The 17312-nt window shown below is 43.4% G+C and overlaps 1 protein-coding gene across 1 annotated transcript in view; it reads right to left on the reverse strand.

The window, feature by feature from the left end:
• MCM3AP (minichromosome maintenance complex component 3 associated protein) overlaps positions 1–17312 on the reverse strand; it is an 888504-nt gene that overhangs the window by 45276 nt on the left and 825916 nt on the right. The window contains 1 exon segment of the mRNA XM_030208795.1: positions 8236–8368. Within this exon segment, the coding sequence (XP_030064655.1) occupies positions 8236–8368 (133 nt within the window).

Genomic DNA, 17312 nt, shown 5'->3' on the forward strand with positions numbered 1-17312 from the left:
TTCTGTACTGGGACCTGAACTTCTTGGGGACCACTGGATTAGAGAGAGGGCAAGACCAATTCCGCATAGCACTTCCCTGAGTGTATTGTGCAGGGGGGCCGTTGCAACCTCAGCAGGTGGAGAAGGATAATCTAGGACCTCGAGCATCTCAGCCCTGGGCTCATCCACAACCTCCATAAGGAATGGAATGTCCTTAGACATTTCCCGCACAAAGGATGAGAAAGAAAGACTCAAGTGGAGACATCCTAGTTTCAATTGGTGGAGTGGGATCAGAGGGGAGGCCAAACAACTCTTCCTCCGAAAAGTACCTGGGGTCCTCCGCCTCTTCCCACGAGTGCTCTTCATTGGTGTCGGACAAAAGCTCTTTAAGAGCAGCCCGAACCCGAGCCTGCCTCGATGACCTCATGGGGGGGGGGGGGTGTCGAGAAGTCGACCCCTGCCTAGACTCCGGTGAAGCTTCCTCCACCGACATCGAGGGGGACTCGACCTGGGTGGCAGCCGACGCCGGCACCACAAGCGGTACTGAGGACGGAGACCTCCTTACAAGTGATGGCCCAGATGTCGCCTCTACAGTCGGTACGGAAGGCGCAAGCACCCCCGACACCAAGGCAGACTGGCAAAGCAACCCTTCCAGAAGCTCCGGAAGAAGGGCCATGATGTGCTCACCGAGAGCTTCCATCGGAAAAGGCTGGGGGGTCGGTGCAGGAGTTGGTGCCAGAATCTGAGGGGGGCTCGAGAGCCGGTACCAGCCTGCCAGATGACTGACGCATCGGCACTTCTTGTATGGAGGGTGAGCGGTTCTCCTGGCGCCGACGCTTCTCGGGTGCGAACTCTCTCGGCTCCACGGAGCTCTCGGTACCGTGCATGAAAGGAGATCGATGATGGTGCTTCTTCGCCTTCGCTCGACACCCGTCATTGAGACTCCTCAGTACTGAAGAGAAGGATGTGGAATCCTCACGCCTCCTCGGGGCCTGGTCCGACGGTCGGTCCTGGGGGGCCTGCATAGCAGTAGGCCTTGAGACAGGTGGAGACCCCCTCGATGCCTCACTGTTTCCAGCTCGATGCGGTCTTTCGGCAGCCATTACCTGGACTCTCGGTGTCGCTGCTTCCCTCGACGTCGCCGACCTCGGTGCTGACGTCAAAGGACCGGACCGATCAGAAAAAAGTCTCTCGCGCCACCTGGGTCCTTTTCTTCATCAACTTACACAGCTTACAGGCAAGCTGGAAGATGATCGGGCCCAAGACACTGGAGGCACCACACGTGGGGGTCGGTACCCGAGATGGTCCGGTTGCAGCGAGTACAGCATTTGAAGCTGCTGTGAGTCTTCGATGACATGGGTGGGAAAATAGCATCCGCCAAATAAAAAGGCACAAAAAGGGAAAAAAGACACGGCCGAGCAGCCTAAAAGCGGCCGCAAAAAAAAAAGAAAGGAAACTTCCAAAAGTGAGGAAAAACTGAAAAAATAAGGGGAAACAAACTATATATATATATATATATATATATATATATATTTTATATTTGAGAAGAAGATAAACTGAAAAAAGGGACGCGATAAACGCAAAAAATGATTCTCCTGAGCCGAAAAAAGAGAGTAGCAGCGAACACAACTCTTCTGAAAAAGAACCAAGTACTGAACACGTTCTCGTCGCGGAAAGCCGACCGCGCGTCGGAACGTTCGAGAGGATTCTTGAACTTTGAAGTTTCTTCCGGTCTCCTGGGCCGTCGCGGACGACAACCCATCAGTCAGAATATTGAGCCTGCTTGTCCTCGGAGAATAATTTTTTAGTGCACATGTAAAAAAAAATGCCTTCTTTTTATTTTTGCCGAAAATGGATGTGTGGGAAAATGAAAATTGTAGCGCATCCATTTTGGGTCTGAGACCTTACTGCGGTAACTGGGTGGTAATGACCTATGCATGTCAAATGGCCCTTGATGCACGGCATAAAATAAAAAATATTTTTTGGACGTGCGTAGTGGACACATGCCAAAATGAAATTACTGTAGTAGCCAGGCGGTAACTCAGAATTGGTGCGTGTAGGTGTTTACGCAACTTAGTAAAAGGACCCCAAAGTGAATTATGGATGCATAGCTTTAATAAATACAGGAAAATGAACTGACAACTTTACCCAATGTGAGAAGAGAAATTCAGGAAAGTCAACGGTAGTGTGAGGTGCCAAAAAGAGCAAAAACAAACAAAAAGAAAAGAATATAGCCTAGCAGCAGTGGGTACCCCTGAAATAGATTTCACACAGGAAGCAGAAAATAAACAAGAAAAAATTTAATGCAGCATGGAGAGGATTTAGCTTATTGAAAGAGAAAGCCACATATATTCTGAAAGCTCCTAAGTTTTGTCATCAGCTCTGAGAAACAGGACTGAGATAATGAGCTTGAGGAAAGAAAGAAAATGGATCCAGTTGTGCATATTACAAGGGAATACAAGCAGAAAGCCAACACTCAGGCAAAGAAATCAGTGGAAAAGGCATTTAGCGTGGATAGGTTTAAAAAGGGTTTAGACAAATTCCTGGAGGAAATGTCCATAAACCATTAAGAGTCATGAAGACATCGGAAAGTCACTGCTCATCTCTGGCTATAAGCATTAAGGAATGGGTCTACTATTTGGAGGGTCATGGGATAGGAGGAAAAGTCCTATTGTGGATTAAAAACTGGTTGAAGGATAGGAAACAGAGAGTGGGGTTAAATGGGCAGTATTCACAATGGAGAAGGGTAGTTAGTGGGGTTCCTCAGGGGTCTGTGCTAGGACTGCTGCTTTTTAATATATTTATAAATGATTTAGAGATGGGAGTAACTAGCGAGGTAATTAAATTTGCTGATGACACAAAGTTATTCAAAGTCGTTAACTCGCGACAGGATTGTGAAAAATTACAGAAGGACCTTACGAGACTGGGAGACTGGGCGGCTAAATGGCAGATGACGTTTAATGTGAGCAAGTGCAAGGTGATGCATGTGGGGAAAAAAGAACCCGAATTATAGCTACGTCATGCAAGGTTCTACGTTAGGAGTTACGGACCAAGAAAGGGATCTGGGTGTCGTCGTTGATAATACACTGAAACCTTCTGCTCAGTGTGCTGCTGCGGCTAGGAAAGCGAATAGAATGTTGGGTATTATTAGGAAAGGTATGGAAAACAGGTGTGAGGATGTTATAATGCTGTTATATCGCTCCATGGTGCGTCCGCACCTTGAGTATTGTGTTCAATTCTGGTCGCCGCATCTCAAGAAAGATATAGTGGAATTGGAAAAGGTGCAGCGAAGGGCGACTAAAATGATAGCGGGGATGTGACGACTTCCCTATGAAGAAAGACTAAGGAGGCTAGGGCTTTTCAGCTTGGAGAAGAGACAGCTGAGGGGAGACATGATAGAGGTATATAAAATAATGAGTGGAGTGGAACAGGTGGATGTGAAGCGTCTGTTCACGCTTTCCAAAAATACTAGGACTAGGGGGCATGCGATGAAACTACAGTGTAGTAAATTTAAAACAAATCGGAGAAAAATTTTCTTCACCCAACGCGTAATTAAACTCTGGAATTTGTTTCCGGAGAACGTGGTGAAGGCGGTTAGCTTGGCAGAGTTTAAAAGGGGGTTAGACAGTTTCCTAAAGGCCAAGTCCATAAACCGCTACTAAATGGACTTGGGAAAAATCCACAATTCTGGGAATAACATGTATAGAATGTTTGTACATTTGGGAAGCTTGCCAGGTGCCCTTGGCCTGGATTGGCCGCTGTCGTGGACAGGATGCTGGGCTCGATGGACCCTTGGTCTTTTCCCAGTGTGGCATTACTTATGTACTTATTTGGGATCTTGTGAGGCACAAAAACAGGATGCTGGGCTTAGTGAACCTTTGGTCTGACTCGGTATGGTCTTAGAGAGCAACAGTGCAGGGTAAAAATTAGGCAACATGTGGTATACATAAAATATCATAATTACAAAAACTGCAAAGAGCAGTTGCATAGTAGAAATGTTGTAGGTGTGTCAAATGAGCATATCTATGTAATGGCTGGCTTCCATTCCGTTCATAACATCCTGACATCAGCTCGCCTCCAGCGTTCCCTTCCCTCTCACTGTCCCGCCCTCGTGTTCACACGTAATGATGTCAGAGGAGGACGGAACAGTGAGAGGGAAGGGAACGCTGGAGGCGAGCTGATGTCAGGATGTTATGAACGGAATGGAAGCCAGCCAGCCAGCCAGAGAACGTTCAGGTACAAATCGCTGGACATCGAGGGGAGGGCAGGGCAGGGCAGAGGCGAATCGATGGACACAGATGGGATGGGAGGAGAGGAGAGAATCGTGGGACATGGATGGGAGGGCATGGGAGGGAAGAATTGCTGGACATGGAGGGCATGGGATTTATTTATTTATTGCATTTGTATCCCACATTTTCCCACCTCTTTGCAGGCTCAATGTGGCTTACAATACATCATGAGTGGTGGAAATATATTAGAAAATAGACATTTAGTGTTACAGAAGGATCTTGGGTAACATGATAATGAAAAAAAACATGATAGTAGTATAACAAGTAGATACTTTAAGACAATTCTGAATATATGTGGAGGAATTGTGTATATTCACATTGGATTATCTTTGTGGTATGCCTTGTTAAAGAGATAGGTCTTCAGTAGTTTGCGGAAGTTCGTTAGTTCGTAGATCTTTTTTAAGTTGCGCGGTAGTGCGTTCCATAACTGTGCACTCAAGTAGGTAAAGTTTGACGCATGTATTAATTGGTATTTTAGACCTTTGCAGTTAGGGAAGTGTAGATCTAGGAATGTGCGGGATGATCTTTTGGCATTCCTGGGTGGTAGGTCTATCAGGTCTGACATGTAGGCTGGTGCATCTCCGTGAATGATTTTGTGAACTAGGGAGCAAATTTTGAACCTGATGCGTTCTTTAATTGGGAGCCAGTGTAGTTTTTCTCGTAGGGGCTTAGCACTTTCATATTTTGTTTTGCCGAATATGAGTCTAGCTGCAGTGTTCTGGGCTGTTTGAAGTTTCTTGATTATCTGCTTTTTACAGCCGGCATAGATTGCGTTGCAGTAATCTAGATGACTGAGCACCATTGATTGTACCAGGTTACAGAAAACAGTCCTTGGGAAGAAAGGTCTTACTCTTTTTAATTTCCACATTGAGTGGAACATCTTCTTGGTAGTGTTTTTCGTGTGGCTCTCGAGTGTAAGGTGTCGATCAATGGTAACTCCAAGATTTTTTAGGGTGTCCGAAATTGGAAGGTTTAGGTTTGGTGTGTTAATGGCTGTGAATTTGTTCTTGTTTGTTGAGAGGTGAGTATTAGGCATTGGGTTTTTCTGCATTAAGTTTCAGCCGAAATGCATCTGCCCATGAATGCATGATATGTAGACTTTGGTTGATTTCATTGGAAATTTCCTTTAGATCTTGTTTAAATGAGATGTAGGTCGTCTGCGTAAATGTATGGGTTGAGGTTTTGGTTCGCTAATAGTTTGGCCAAGGGTATTATCATTAAGTTGGCAAGAGGGGGGACCCCTGTGGAACTCCGCATTTAGGTGTCCAAGCGGCTGAGGTAGTTGAGTTCGATGTCACTTGGTATGATCTTGTGGTTAGGAATCCATTGAACAAATTGAGAACGTTGCCTCCAATTCCGAAGTACTCGAGGATATGTAGTAATATTCCATGATCAACCATGTCGAAAGCGCTTGACATGGGAGGGGAGAGAAGAATCACTGGACATGGAAGGGAGGGGAGAGAGAAAAAAACGCTTACACAAGAGCCTTCCTAGGGCCCATTTCATTGTTGACGAAACGGGCTTGGTTCCACTAGTTATAGGTAAAAGAAGCTCTGGTGATCGAAGTAGAGGAATACTTAGTTATGTGTCACAGGTCGAGCCAGGTCTTTGGGTGTTTCCTGAAATTCATGAGGTGAGGTGCCGGGAGGGAGCAGATTTCAGTGATGAGGCACTGTAGAAAGGTTTTTACCCTTGATGCCAAGCCAGCTTTACTTCCTTAGGTGACAGAATTGAAAAAGATTACAGGACTCAACATCTGGAATGCAAGACATTGTGGCCCTTGATCATACAGCACTTTAAAGAGAAGAAGCAGTTTAAATCTGGATCTGCAGTGAGCCAGTGTAAGTCAGGTAGAATAAATGTCCAGAAAGCGTAGAGAAAACTAATACTCCTACAGATCAGCGCAAGCAAACCTCAAAGGTGGAAGGGATACAGCACAAAGGTAATCCAAAAAGGTGACAAACAGTTCCTTGTATTAATTCAAGCTTTGAAGTAACAAGGCAGCAGTGCTGCTATTGTATTTTTACTAAATTCTAGTGACATAGATACTGAGCTCAGAATTCGGAGTTTTTATTCAAATTCTACACTTTGGGCACAGACTGCCCATAACAAGGTGACGTGATGTCATTTGAGGTTTTTCTTTCACCATTTGAGTTCTCCTGAACCTTTAATTCACAGTCTACAATTGCAGTTTACTCCTGATGAAGGCTACCACTGAGTGGAAAGCCTCGGCTGGTGCCCACGCACAATATGTGAGGTTGTGGCCACTGTGGTGCAGATGTGGTAAGTAGCACAGCAGATTACCTATGTGCGACGCTCCTACATAGCACAATGGCCATTAAATATAGAGCTGTCCACTGTGCATTGTATGTGGATAATACCACTGCACGGGACATGAGATTGCCTGAAACTATCCCACACATAATGGTTGTTGTCCCAATGCAGGGCAGGTGGACCCTGTCACAGCACATCACCAGTGGCAGATGGCTCTGCATAACACCCACGGGTACTGCCATTGTGCAGCTGAAGAGGCTGTTAACGCATAGCTGATAAGGGAGTAGCCCATGTGCAGAAATGTGGTCAGTGTCCCTGCTCAACCACTGTGAAAGTCACTACGGCAGAGCACCTGAGGCAGGCCCAGAGTAAGTCCTAAGACAGCATGAGTGAGGCATGGTTCAAACAGAAAAAGAAGGACAGTGCCTTCAGCTGCCAAACAAGCAAGAAAAATAATTGTACCAACCACCGAATACTGCTAAGAGCAGAAGACCTCGGAAACAAGGAAGCACATGAGGCAAAGCACAAAGAGCCCTTTTTTTGCCATGACTTGTTTTTTTTCCCCAAAAAAAATTAGCCCTGAAAGAAAAACAGAACACAGCCCACCAGAAATCATGAAAGCAATAAGGCAGTCACTGCGCATGAAACCCCAATGGTGGGAAGAGAAGAAAAATAGTACCACCAGCCAGGGGCATAGCCAGACCTCGAGGTTGGGGGCACATTTTAGTCTGCTGCCCTGCCACCTTGCCCCCCCCCACTGCCCCCTTCACTGCCTCATTGCTCCCCCCCCCCCCCCCCCCCGCAAAAACAAATACCTTTGCTGAAAGGCTGAAGCGTCTATGGCTCTTCAGCTTGGAGAAAAGATGGCTGAGGGGAGAAATGATAGAAGTCTATAAAATACTGAGTGGAGTGGAACGGGTAGACTTGAATCATTTGTTTACTCTTTCCAAAAATACTAGGACTAGGGGTATGCAATGAAGCTACAAAGTAGCAAATTTAATACAAATCTGACAAAATTTTTCTTCACTAAAAGTGAAATTAAACTCTGGAATTTGTTTCTAGAGAATGTGGTAAAGGCGGTTAGCTTAGGTCTGGATGGTTTCCTAAAAGTCCATAGACCATTATTAAACTGATTTGGGAAAAATCCACTGCTTATTTCTGGGATAAGCAGCATAAAACGTATTGAACTTTTTAGGATCTTGCCAGGTATTTGTGACCTGGTTTGGCCACTGTTGGAAACAGGATGCTGGGCTTGATGGACTTTTGGTCTGTCCCAGTGTGGCAATACTTATGTACTTTTTGAGTCCTAATCAATAATTCTTTGTTTGATTCCTTAAGATTAGTTATTGGTGTTGTTCAAGATTTTAGCCTTAGGTCTCCCTCGCTTTTCTGTCTCCATAGTATTGGGTTCTCTCATTTCTCCAGCGGTGTTATTACTGTTACACCTAGTTCCACTTCATATTCCATGCAGTTCTGTTATAACCTCTCTGTTCTTGATTAACTGTTGGATATGTTCACACATTCTAATATGTGCCTGTAGTAACATTCTCCTTTTTCATCTTGCTTCAGTTACCCATTGTCTGAACACACTGTTTGACATCATACCTCAATTCTAGTAAGGGTGTATATAAAACAATCTAGCTGCCCCCTGTATGAATACTGTTATTTACATATCATGCCTGTATAGCGTTACCTGTCTCTCCAATAATGATGATGTCTGCAGCAGTGGATGAATCAGCTCAGGTGGGAGATAGAAAGGGAGCCCAAAGCTCTCAGATGTATTGATAGTGCTGCCCAATAACCACTGATGCAACATACTTTCAAACCTAGGAAAAGAAACAGTATTTCATATTAACATCAATCCTACCACCATTGAAAAACAGCAAGACTAAATTAATAAACTGGAGTATAACAACAAAACACCACTGCTAATAGGAACTTGAGCATCATAGTAAACCGTGTTGTAAGAATCAGAGTATCAATATATATCCTTAAAGACATACAAAGAAAGCCAAAATACAAGAAATTAACAAATCAACATGAGGATTTTTTTTTTACATTAAATTTTTACTAAGGACTTAAACATTACAAATTTTGTGTAACTTACAGCAATAACCTGGTATTGAACAGTGATTCCTTTGGAGTACATCACCCCATTCAGGCAAAAAAACCCCAAAACAACTCTCCCAAGGCGCAACTAACCTTAAGTCTGTCCCTCCCCCCCACCCCCAGGTCTGCTTAAATGTCCTTCAGCATCCGATCCAAATGCACCCATTCTTCAGCAGAGGGGTCATACCGCCCCAATTGATAATCTGTTAATTTCTCCAGTTCTCCCAACAGTTTTAATTTCAAGAACCAGCTGGTTAGGGAAGGTCCTCTATCCTTTTTCCAGTGAGAAGCTATAACAGGATTCCTTTATGCCTGTCCCATTCAAACATGCGTGGGACAGGCATAAAGGAATCCTGTGCAGAAGGAATGGATCCACAGAAGCTTAGCTGAAATTGGGTGGCGGGGGGGAGAGGGGTTGGTGGTTGAGAGGCTAGGATGGGGGAGGGCAGACTTATACGGGGCCTGTGCCGGAGCCAGTGATGGGAGGCGGGACTGGTGGTTGGGAGGCGGGAAATACTGCTGGACAGACTTATACGGTCTGTGCCCTGAAAAAGACAGGTACAAATCAAGGTAAGGTATACACATATGAGTTTATCGTGGGCAGACTAGATGGACCGTGCAGGTCTTTTTCTGCTGTCATCTACTATGTTACTATGTAACAGTCTTCGCCGCCGCTAAGCATAGGCGTTTGAGACGAAGCTGCCATTTCAGGCCTCTTCGATTACCCCAACCAAGCAAACACTATTTAGGATCACAAGGGAACAGTACATCAAGAGCTGAGGACAAGTTTTGTGTATGTTAGTCTAGTTGTGAGCCCTTGAGCCCCGGCCGAGGCCTAGTATAGGTGTTAGCCCAAGGCCAAGGGTGGGCCGAGCAGGCACTACACACTACCCCAGCTACCAAGCCTTGTACACAGCAACCAACTGTGGGAAGACTGCAGTAAACAGACAACTGCCAGAAGCAGAGAAACTCTGCAGGCAAAGGGTTAACCAAGCTCAAGACAAACACAGAGGGAACACTGCAGACAATGGGTTAATAGGGAGAACAATGAAAGAGTAAACAAACAACCCCCACAGAGAGAAACAAAGGGTCTGGAGTCTGCTACAAGGGCAGGACCTGCCAAGCAAAAAAAAAAAAAAACACAGCACAAAGGGAACTTCGAAGGAAGGGGAAGCAAAACACAAACAAACAAATTGGAACAGGACGAGGAAGGAACTCACCACACAGCACCACAGCCAAACAGAGAGAGAGAGTCCCAGGTGCAGTGTAGCAAGGCAGTTAGACACACGCAGGCAGCAACCAGCAGACAGAGACAGAGCAACAGAAACTACAAGCAAAGAAAGGAGTAACAACTCCACGCAAGCACAGAGCTAATAGCTCAGACAAAGCAAAGGTAAGGCTTCAGCAAAAATGGAGTAACGCCAAAGCTGGGGTTGTAGGAAAAGGTAAGCTTAAATACATCAGACTGACATTAGCTCAGCCCCTGACGGACCAATCAGGAGCGATTCCAAGCATTCCCCTGTCTGACTAGCAGAATTCTAACAGAATCATAACAGTGTAATTCCCTGCCAAAACCCCTGGAGCTGACCACATGACCACCAGATATGGAAAAAGGTGCCTACGTCCGATCCACACCTCCAACACAGGTCTGTGGACCCAGGAAACATAGCCCTTATCCTGTCTGGTGTGTAGTACCATTTACTCAATACTTTAAATGCATTTTCTTTAATCAAGACACATATAGATGCTTTTTTTCACCTCCATGCAAATTGCTTTCTAGTCACTTACACTCAATTCACACCCCGGATCCCTTTCCCACGCCTGCATATAAGGAAACTTAAAGAAGTCATTCCCCCATATAAAATGGTATAAATGAGTGCTGGTCCCCCTAGGCTTTCCCAACGAGGCCCATAAATTTTCAAAGTGTTCAGTTTCATCAGGGTCCACTTTCAGCCACCCCTGACTAGAGATGTAGTGCTTAACTTGTAGGTAGGGAAACAGATCTGTGGGAGATAGCCCATGAAACTCCCTTAGGTCCTCACAGGAGCACATTTCCCCAACATCTAAGAAATCTCAAAATTAATGGAGGCCACGACGAACCCAGTCAACAAATATCCCTCGTCTCAGACCTGCCGGAAATCCTGGGATACATGTGCAAATGAGGAGGAAGCACGAGATCCCCTCAGCTTGTTTTTTTTTTTTAAAGGGTCCAAAGAGACAAAAAATGTAGGACAAAGGGATTGGATGTCAACCGTTTATAGGCTCGACTAGAGAGAGATGTCCAAAGAGCCGCGTCAAGGGAAAAATCCTTCACAAAATATTGTTCTAAAATGGTTGTGAGCCTCCTCTGGCACCAGCCAGATATAAGCTTTAATTGCACAGCTGAATAGTACCAACACTAAATTGGGCATTCCCCTTCCTTCCAAATCCACCGATCCCACATCACCTTCTCAGCTAGGTCTCGAAGAGCGACCCCTCCAAACAAAGCTGGAGATTTCAGACTAAGTCGCACGACTTCCACTCTCGGTACTGACAGGGGGGAAAATCTGAAACAGGAATAATAACCTAGGCAACAATTTCAATCTTAACCTGCTGAAATCCTACCCCACCACAAGATCCAGCTGTTCTTCTAATTGTTCAGGTCCCATCATAACTGCTGGAATAAGAGGGTATAGTTCAAAGCATATAATTTAGACAGATCTTTACATATCTGTATACCCAGATAATGGAAGCTAATCTGTGCTCTGTGAAAGGCAAAGGTTTGTAACAATCTATCCTCCTCCTCCTCTGATATGGTGACACCCATGAGTTCTGACTTGTCATAGTTAACTTTAAAGCCCTACATTTTCCCCAAACTATCAAGCTCCCTTATTATTATAGGCAGGGTCAGCTGGGGTGCTCTCACATAAAACAGTATGGGGCTCATTTTCAAAGCACTTAGCCTTCCAAAGTTCCTTAGAATCCTATGGAACTTTGGAAGGCTAAGAAAATATGCCTCAATGTCATCAGCAAATAGAGTAATTTTGTGTTCCATATCCCGTATCTGTATCCTCTTTATATCGGGCAGGGATCGAATCCCTTGAGCAAAGGGTTCGATAGACAATGCAAATAATAAAGGCGAAAGGGGGCAACCCTGTCTGATTCCCCTCGTAATGGAGAATAGTGAAGAGTAGCCTCCATTGACTTTAATACGAGCCACAGGAGCTTCATAGAGACACTGCAACCAGCTAATGAATTTGGGGCCAAAGCCCAAAAATTGCAAAACCTCCCACAAGTACGTCCATTTGACCCTATCAAACACCTTTTTAGCATCCGTGGTCAACAGGATTTTGTTTCTGGATATTCTGAATTACCATTTCCTCTCTCAGCACAGAAGTGGTAAAGCACAAGCCCATTCCAGGGTATTTTAGTAATTTGTTTGCATATGTGGCCACATACATGCATAAATGAACTTGCCTTGAGTTTAACTAAATATCAATTATCCCAACTGACTCTGTACCACGCATCTTGTTCCCATCATATATCTGCTCTTGGTCCCTCAGCTATATGGTAAGCCGTATTGTCGAAAATCTTTAGCATCTTATCTATGTTAGTTGAATGTTCTAATGCTTGCTTATTAGGTGTATCATTAGTATTATGATAACGTTGTATTATATCCCTGAATTCCAGTGCTGTTAAATGTGTATATTTTTAATACTGTTTCACGGTAGTTCTATTATTAGGTTTCAATTTACTGTTTTCAAACTTTATTGTATTTATGTTTATTCTAATTTATTTTACTATTGTTATGCTGTTAACAAAATTAAAAGTTTTGTGTTAAACTGTACCTACTGTACATTGCCTTGGTTAAATCTCTTCATAAAGACAGTTAATAAAAAGACAGTTAATAAATCCCAACAAAATAAATAAATGACCTCTTATAAAATAGCGACTAGTTGAAAAGAACATGACGACATTATGGTGCATGGTTTGCTGGTGGGTGTTGTTGAATAAAAGTATGAAATAAAAGTATGAAAGATGGGGAGTGGGAAAGCTCCATGATTACAACAAGCTGTTTCAACACTAAATCTCCTGAGGCATGAGAAAAGGGCATTAAAACATCAGCCAAAGGCACGGCTCCAGAAAGTCTGTGGGCAAGAAGGGGGGCCAATAAGGGGAAACAGATGTAGCATGTTCTGAACAATAGCGTTGTGGTATTCAGAGACTTGCACAGGAATGTTGTATGAGAGAATTAGTCAGATGCCGAAGAAGAACGGTATAAAACAGAGTGCAACAAAGAAGCATTAAGCATTTTGATTTGCCTTAAGCATTCTGATTTCTCTTGTACATAGCTTGTTTATATTGCTTATAAAGAAATGCTTCCTGAATACACAATTATTGTATTCAGTTTGTAAACAAAAAGTGAATAAACTTTTTATATTAAATAGGAAATTCGTCTGGCCTTTCTACAAAAGTGGCGACCGCAGCAGGACTGAAGATTTATGCCGCACACGGAAAAGAGAAGGCGAGACGAATGACAAATTAAGTGTTTGTTGTTAACGAAGTTTTTTACAGGAGAGAGCAAGCGTTGTTTAAGCCTGATTTCTGTGTACTACTGATTTGGGAGTGATCAACCTACTGACGTGGACATACGGGTGACGACTCCTGGGCTTGCTAAAAAGAGAATAAGAAGACGCGTGAGTAAGCTTACATTGTGGACTTATTAGTGGTATATTTGTTTTAGCTTTGTAGTTTTTTTTTGTATATTTTCTTTGTTTAGGTGCATTAGTATATTTTTGTAGATCGTGGCTCTATAGGAGAAATTTTAATAGTCAGAATAAAATGGAAGGGAAAGGGGCAGAGAAGAAAGAAACTCCTGTATTTACTTTGTATTTAGATTTAGATAGTTCAAAAAAATGCACCCCTTTGCAGCATGTCATAGAATTATTCCCGTTAGAAAAAAAACAGATTGAAAAAATACATGAGAAATGGGTCAAATATGATGCAAACTGGTCTCAGTATGGATCGTTTGATCGTCCAAAATTATTATCTCTCCTGAAATATATACAAGAGAATAAGAAAAAGAAGAAAAGCTTAGAGAAGCATCTTACAATTTGGAATTTATTTTCTGTAGCAGCAGATCTTTTTCATGCCGATGTAGATAGGATACAACAAGAGGCAGAAATGTATAAAAGAAATAATCCCCCGTCGTATGAATCTAGCAGGGACACGTTGTGCCCCCTAAGGGCGACTGATAAAATGAAGGAATTAAAGCCAAAGCGCTCTGTGCCATGCGCTGGGTATTCGGCTCTTGATGACCCCCCCAGTGATTCAGAAAGTGAAAAGGGAGGGGATAATGAGGACAGTGATGTGGGGACTAGGGAACAGAAAAAGGAGAAAAAACGGGTGAGACAGAAAGAAAAAGGAAAATCTAGTGCAGAATCAGGCACTTACCCTGATTTGAAAACCCTAATTACATCAGAACAATATGACCTGGCAACACAATTTGAAATTGAGGGACGGCTTCGGCTATGTACTGAGCCACCCCCTGAACCTTCCCTTAAAATGGATCCTCAGACACCCACGTCTAAAATCAGGGAAACACCACCCAAATTGACACCCAGACCGTCAAAGGCAATTTTTAGGGAAACCCATGTAGCTGCAGAACTTGTGAGATTGGATAAAACTAAATATGGGGAAGAATGGTGGGGAGTTACTAAGAACCTGTTGGAAGTTAAAAACCTCCTTTTCCCCTGTGATAAGGGAGGACCTACCTCACATGAGGACATACAGAATTTGACAGAAGTAATAAATAAATATTGCCCCAAGGCGGGAAGCCTGGGCTTTATTAAAGCAGGGCTGGAGTACTGGGACAATTGGTTTTACAAAATAAAACAGGCTGAAGAAGAGGTGGAAGAGGAATATAAACAGGAGATTTGCGGCGCTTTAGATAGTAGTGCTTTACACATGCCAGTTATGACGCGCTTAGACGCAGCTGGCAATCGAATACGTCATTACAAACCATACACTCCCGTAGATGTTACAACTTTAGTTGCAAAAATTCCCAGTATAGTGAAAGGAGCTCGTATGTGGTTAGATGGGATAGAACAGGCAACTGCAGGGACTCAATTGACTATTGGGGATTTTAAAGCCCTGTGTGCGTCAGGTATTAGTATATCTCAACTGGCAGTGCAGTGTGGATATCAACGCCTAACGTCGCATACAGTGGATGGGGATGTATACGCAGGGAATAATAAGGCTGCTCTTTCTGCAGCACTGCATGTGATGTATCCAACCCAATTGATTTTTCAGCCATAACGGCAAATAAATGGGACCCTAAAACTGATTTTTCAGCGCATTTGACAAATGTATAAATTTGTATAAGGCTCAAACAGGGCAAGATGCGGATGTGGACCATAATGTAGCAGTATTTTTACACCTATTCATGTCCACACTGCCTGATAATATGCGTAAGAATTTAGACGCTGTCATTGCCCTGTCCTCAAAGCCGTGGCCAGAAATAAGAGAGACATTGATGCATTTTAGTAATGTGCATCGTAAACTGATAGAGACCCCACAGAAAGAACAGGCTAAATTAACTTCTAAGTTAATGACTATGCAGTTAAAGGATTGGAAAAGCAAGGAACAGGATAGAAACAAAAAACAGGAAACAATGGTAATGCCCTCTGCCTCACCTCCACAGGTCATTTACTATGTACAACCAGGATATAGCCGGCCGTACCAACCAAGGGGACGAGGCATGGTTAGAGGCAGGGGTAGAGGTCGAGGGATGCATGGATCAGGACCATCACCTAATAGAAGGACGCATGTACAATGTTGGGGCTGTAATCAATTTGGTCACTATGCTTCAGAATGTTATCAGAATGCAGGAATGCCCCAAGTACAAATGCAGACGCAGCAAGGATTAATGCCACAAGTAGTAGGGATACCTGCGAGTGCACCGCAGACTGCAATACAGCAGCCGGCGACACAATCACAGGGACCAGGGGCAGCAGTACAGAGACAGGGTACTGTGAATGCCTTTCCAACTTGGCAGAATATTCCAGACCAATGCTATTGACTGGAAACAGACCCGTGTCAGGAAGAGGGAATGATTTTCAGGTTAGACACAAGGGAGCCCTTTATTACATTGACAATTGGAAAATATGGATCTCCTGTGAGATTTTTGATAGATACAGGGGCGAGTACCTCTGTGTTATGTGCAAAACCACAGGGAGTTAAGCTTTCAAATCAGTATAGAACAACAGTGGGATTTACGGGGATAGAACAAAGAAAAAGGCTAACAGAACCGACTCTGGTGCGCTTGGAATGCCAACCACACGGTTCAAGGGAGGCTGTGGTACCCTTCTTAGTGGCACCTGATTGCCCAGTAAATTTGTGTGGTAGAGACTTGTTGTCTCAATTAGGACTGTGTTTAGATTTTGGAAATAAAGAAATACCAAGTTTGCTCACTATGGTCCAGCAGTTGAATAATGAAAATAAAGTAAGGGTTATGGAAGAATTACCACAACATATTTGGAGTACAAGTGAGTCACCATATGGACTAGCCGTAAATGCAAAACCCCATAAGATAGAATTAATAGAAGGGGCACAGGGGCCGAAGCAAGACCCTTACCCCATACGACCTAAATTAGTATCCAAAACCCTGGAACACATTGGTAAATTATTGAAATGTGGTATTATTGAACCTTCAGTATCCCCGTACAATACCCCATTGTTTCCGGTTCCAAAAGGGGAAAACAATGTAAGGATAGTACATGATTTAAGAGAGCTAAATGAGATTACAAGAAATCAATTTCCGATTTGTGCAAATCCTGCTACTCTTTTGCATACCCAGAATATATATGCATATAACACTGTTATTGACTTGTCTAATGCATTCTTTTCAATACCTCTTCATCCAGAGTCTAGGGATTTGACGTCATTTATAGTACAGAATGAGGCATATCGGTGGACTAGGATGCCGCAAGGCTTTACTGATAGTCCATCGGTATTCTCAAAACAACTAATGATGGATTTAAAGGATTTCAGGAGTCAATTGCCTGACACGGTGTCATTGTTTGTCTATGTAGATGATATTCTATTGTCTGCTGAGACTGAAGCAGAATGCCTAGAATGGACTAGAAAATTATTTTTGTTATTAGGAGAGTTAGGATATAAATGTAATAAGGAGAAATGTGTTGTAGCTCAGTCTACTGTCACCTTTTTAGGACAAAATGTGTCAGCAGCACATAAGGTCATTATACCGGAAGTTATATCTATTTTAAATGAGACTCCGGTACCGCAAACAGTTACCCAGTTACGTGCTGTTTTGGGAATGTTAAATTACTGCAGACAATGGATACCAAATTATACACAAAAAGTAATGAGACTTTATAAACATTTGAAACTGCCCGCAGCCACACCAAAGAATACACTAATTGTGTTGGAAGAGCAGGATAAGATAGTGCTGGCTAAGATTGTGAGGGATTTGTTATCCCCAGGACCCTTAGCAGTAATAGATATACAATCACCTGTGCATTTGTGGGTAAAAGACATGGGAAACAGTTGGGCAGCTATGATTAATCAAAATAATGAAGTAAATACACCAGTAGCTTTTTTATCAGGCTCTTTTAATCATGTGGAAAAGGGAATGAAAGAAATACCAAAGTTATTGACAGC

This window comes from Microcaecilia unicolor, chromosome 7, assembly GCF_901765095.1.
Source record: "Microcaecilia unicolor chromosome 7, aMicUni1.1, whole genome shotgun sequence".
In the NCBI taxonomy this organism is placed as follows: Eukaryota; Metazoa; Chordata; class Amphibia; order Gymnophiona; family Siphonopidae; genus Microcaecilia; species Microcaecilia unicolor.